Genomic DNA, 2324 nt, shown 5'->3' on the forward strand with positions numbered 1-2324 from the left:
GTACAAACATGTGGCTAGCACTGCTCCATCTAGGCACTCTGAGTAGTAGCCTCATGCCATCATTGTATGCCACATAAAGTTTCTGCAGGCTACTTTTTTTGTATCTGCGCCACAGATGGGCCGTGTAAAGTGAAGTGCAAAAAAATCTTCTCAGAGGATGAACACATACCAAACTTTCTGATCAGAATATTAGCCTGTGCATACATCATACAATACTGCCTACAGATCATCAGACAGGTCATCAGTTATATAGTGTCCCAAATATTTAATTTCATTGCAGATATTGAGGACAGTGCCAGATAAAGAGAAGTCAGGGGTTATCAGATGCTTATCTGCTCTACTTCTAACAATCATAACATTGCTTTTCTTAGCGTTATACTTGATGTCAAAGTCTAACAATCATAACATTGCTTTTCTTAGCGTTATACTTGAAGTCAAAGTCATAACCATACTGGGAACAGACCCTTAGCCTTGTTGAAGGCCAGCACTATATGGGCATAAGATTACCAAATCATCTGCATACATTATGTGATTGATTATGCGGTCACCAACTACACAGCCTGTTTTACAGCAATTCAGGCGCTTTGATAGTTCATCCATGTAGATGTTAAAAAGGTAAGGAGACAGTAAACTTCCCTGCCTTACCAACATTAAATGAATCAGACATTGTGTTACCCCATTTAACATACATCGATTGATGACCATACCAGTAGACAAGAATTCTAATTAGATATTTGGGTACACCTCTGCTTTCTAGCTTGCAGAACAGTTTTTGGTGATTCACACGATCCAATGCTTTAGAAGCATCAATAAAACACATAAATACTGTAGTGTTGTGCAAATTATACAAGTCTAAAATCTCCTGTAGCGCAAAAATACACATGTCTGTGCCATGTTTGGGTTTAAAATCGAATTGATTATCAGAGGTCAAGACAAACTCTTCCAGCCTATCAAAGTAATTTCTTGGAAAGATACTTGTACTTTTACTCTAGTAACACTTTGTGGTACTTTATACAAGACTGTAAATTGGGATTTCAACAGTTCCTCTGCTACACTTTAGATCCTGAAGATACGATTTGTGTTCCCTGTTCAGTTGTTCCTGTATTTGTATTTTTAACTTACAGAAGTCAGTGGAGCTGCTGGGACAATTCAAAGAGTTTATGGTCAAATACGGTAAAGTCTACAAAAGTCAGGAAGGTAAGCAGTTGTTACAGCATGTTGCTAAAGTATTTACTACTTTGTCATTATTCTTCTTTTGTTGCTTTACAACCTGGAATTTGCTGTGTGGGTCAGATATTTTAAATCAAACTGGAAATCGATTTAAATTCCAGGTCAGAAAGCAGCAAAACAAACAAAATCAATACCAGGGGTGAAAATATTTTTGCCATTGTACATCATACCACGTACACACACACACACACAGTCACATTTCTGTCAACGCACAGATAATATGATGAACACACAGCCCATTGTGTGTTCACAGCTTTAAAACAAATAGACTCATTTTGCAACAGTTTCTTTGGAGAATGAAATCAAAATTTCAAGGCAAAGACTGAAAAAAGGAATTAATAAAATACACTATGAAGTGAAAACAGTTTTCTAAAATCTCCCAATGAAATTATAAACAGTTAAACTATTTTATTTTTCATGTAACAAGTAACCACGTGGTGAACAAATATAATAGTATAGAGGTTAGGATTTAGATAAACTGTAAAGAGTTTGTACTGTTTTAGAAAAAACCTCAAACAGATGTCAGGATAATATATTATTTATAGTTATGAGGATCATGTCATATCAGTGTTTATGAAATATGTTATATTGTTCTACTTCCATGGCAGAGGCCAACCGTCGTTTACACATCTTCCACGAGAACCTGAAGATGGCAGAGAAGCTTCAGGATTTGGATCAGGGTTCAGCGGAGTACGGTGTCACCAAGTTCAGTGACCTGACCGGTACGTGACTGAGCACAAGCTTGTGTTTTCAGTTTCCTACGAGCAAACATCACCTTCTGCTGTTAAAGTGCTGTTTCAGCAACATGTTGAGTAGAGCAGATGTTTGACAGCTGTCTGCCTGCGTTTGTTCAGAGGAGGAGTTTCGCTCCATGTACCTAAACCCACTCCTGAGTCAGTGGACTCTCCATCGACCAATGAAACCAGCTCCTCCTGCCAAAGGCCCCGCCCCCGACCGCTGGGATTGGCGGGATCACGGAGCTGTCAGTTCAGTGAAAAACCAGGTGCCTAAAGGGAAAACAGTCTGAAGTTAAACCACATGCTTATTAGGAAAAAAATCATTTATTATTGTGTGTGTGTGTGTGTGTGTGTGTG

At 38.4% G+C, this 2324-nt stretch overlaps 1 protein-coding gene across 1 annotated transcript in view; it reads left to right on the forward strand.

Moving 5' to 3' along the window:
- Nucleotides 1-2233, forward strand: part of LOC106518961 (cathepsin L) — a gene marked incomplete at its 3' end in the record, with an annotated part of 10957 nt that extends 8724 nt beyond the window's left edge. The window contains 3 exon segments of the mRNA XM_014010411.1: nt 1125-1197; nt 1839-1952; nt 2085-2233. Of these exon segments, the coding sequence (XP_013865865.1) occupies nt 1125-1197; nt 1839-1952; nt 2085-2233 (336 nt within the window).
- Between the last annotated feature and the right edge of the window lie 91 nt (nt 2234-2324).

The sequence above is a fragment of the Austrofundulus limnaeus genome, unplaced genomic scaffold (assembly GCF_001266775.1).
Source record: "Austrofundulus limnaeus strain Quisiro unplaced genomic scaffold, Austrofundulus_limnaeus-1.0 Scaffold68, whole genome shotgun sequence".
In the NCBI taxonomy this organism is placed as follows: Eukaryota; Metazoa; Chordata; class Actinopteri; order Cyprinodontiformes; family Rivulidae; genus Austrofundulus; species Austrofundulus limnaeus.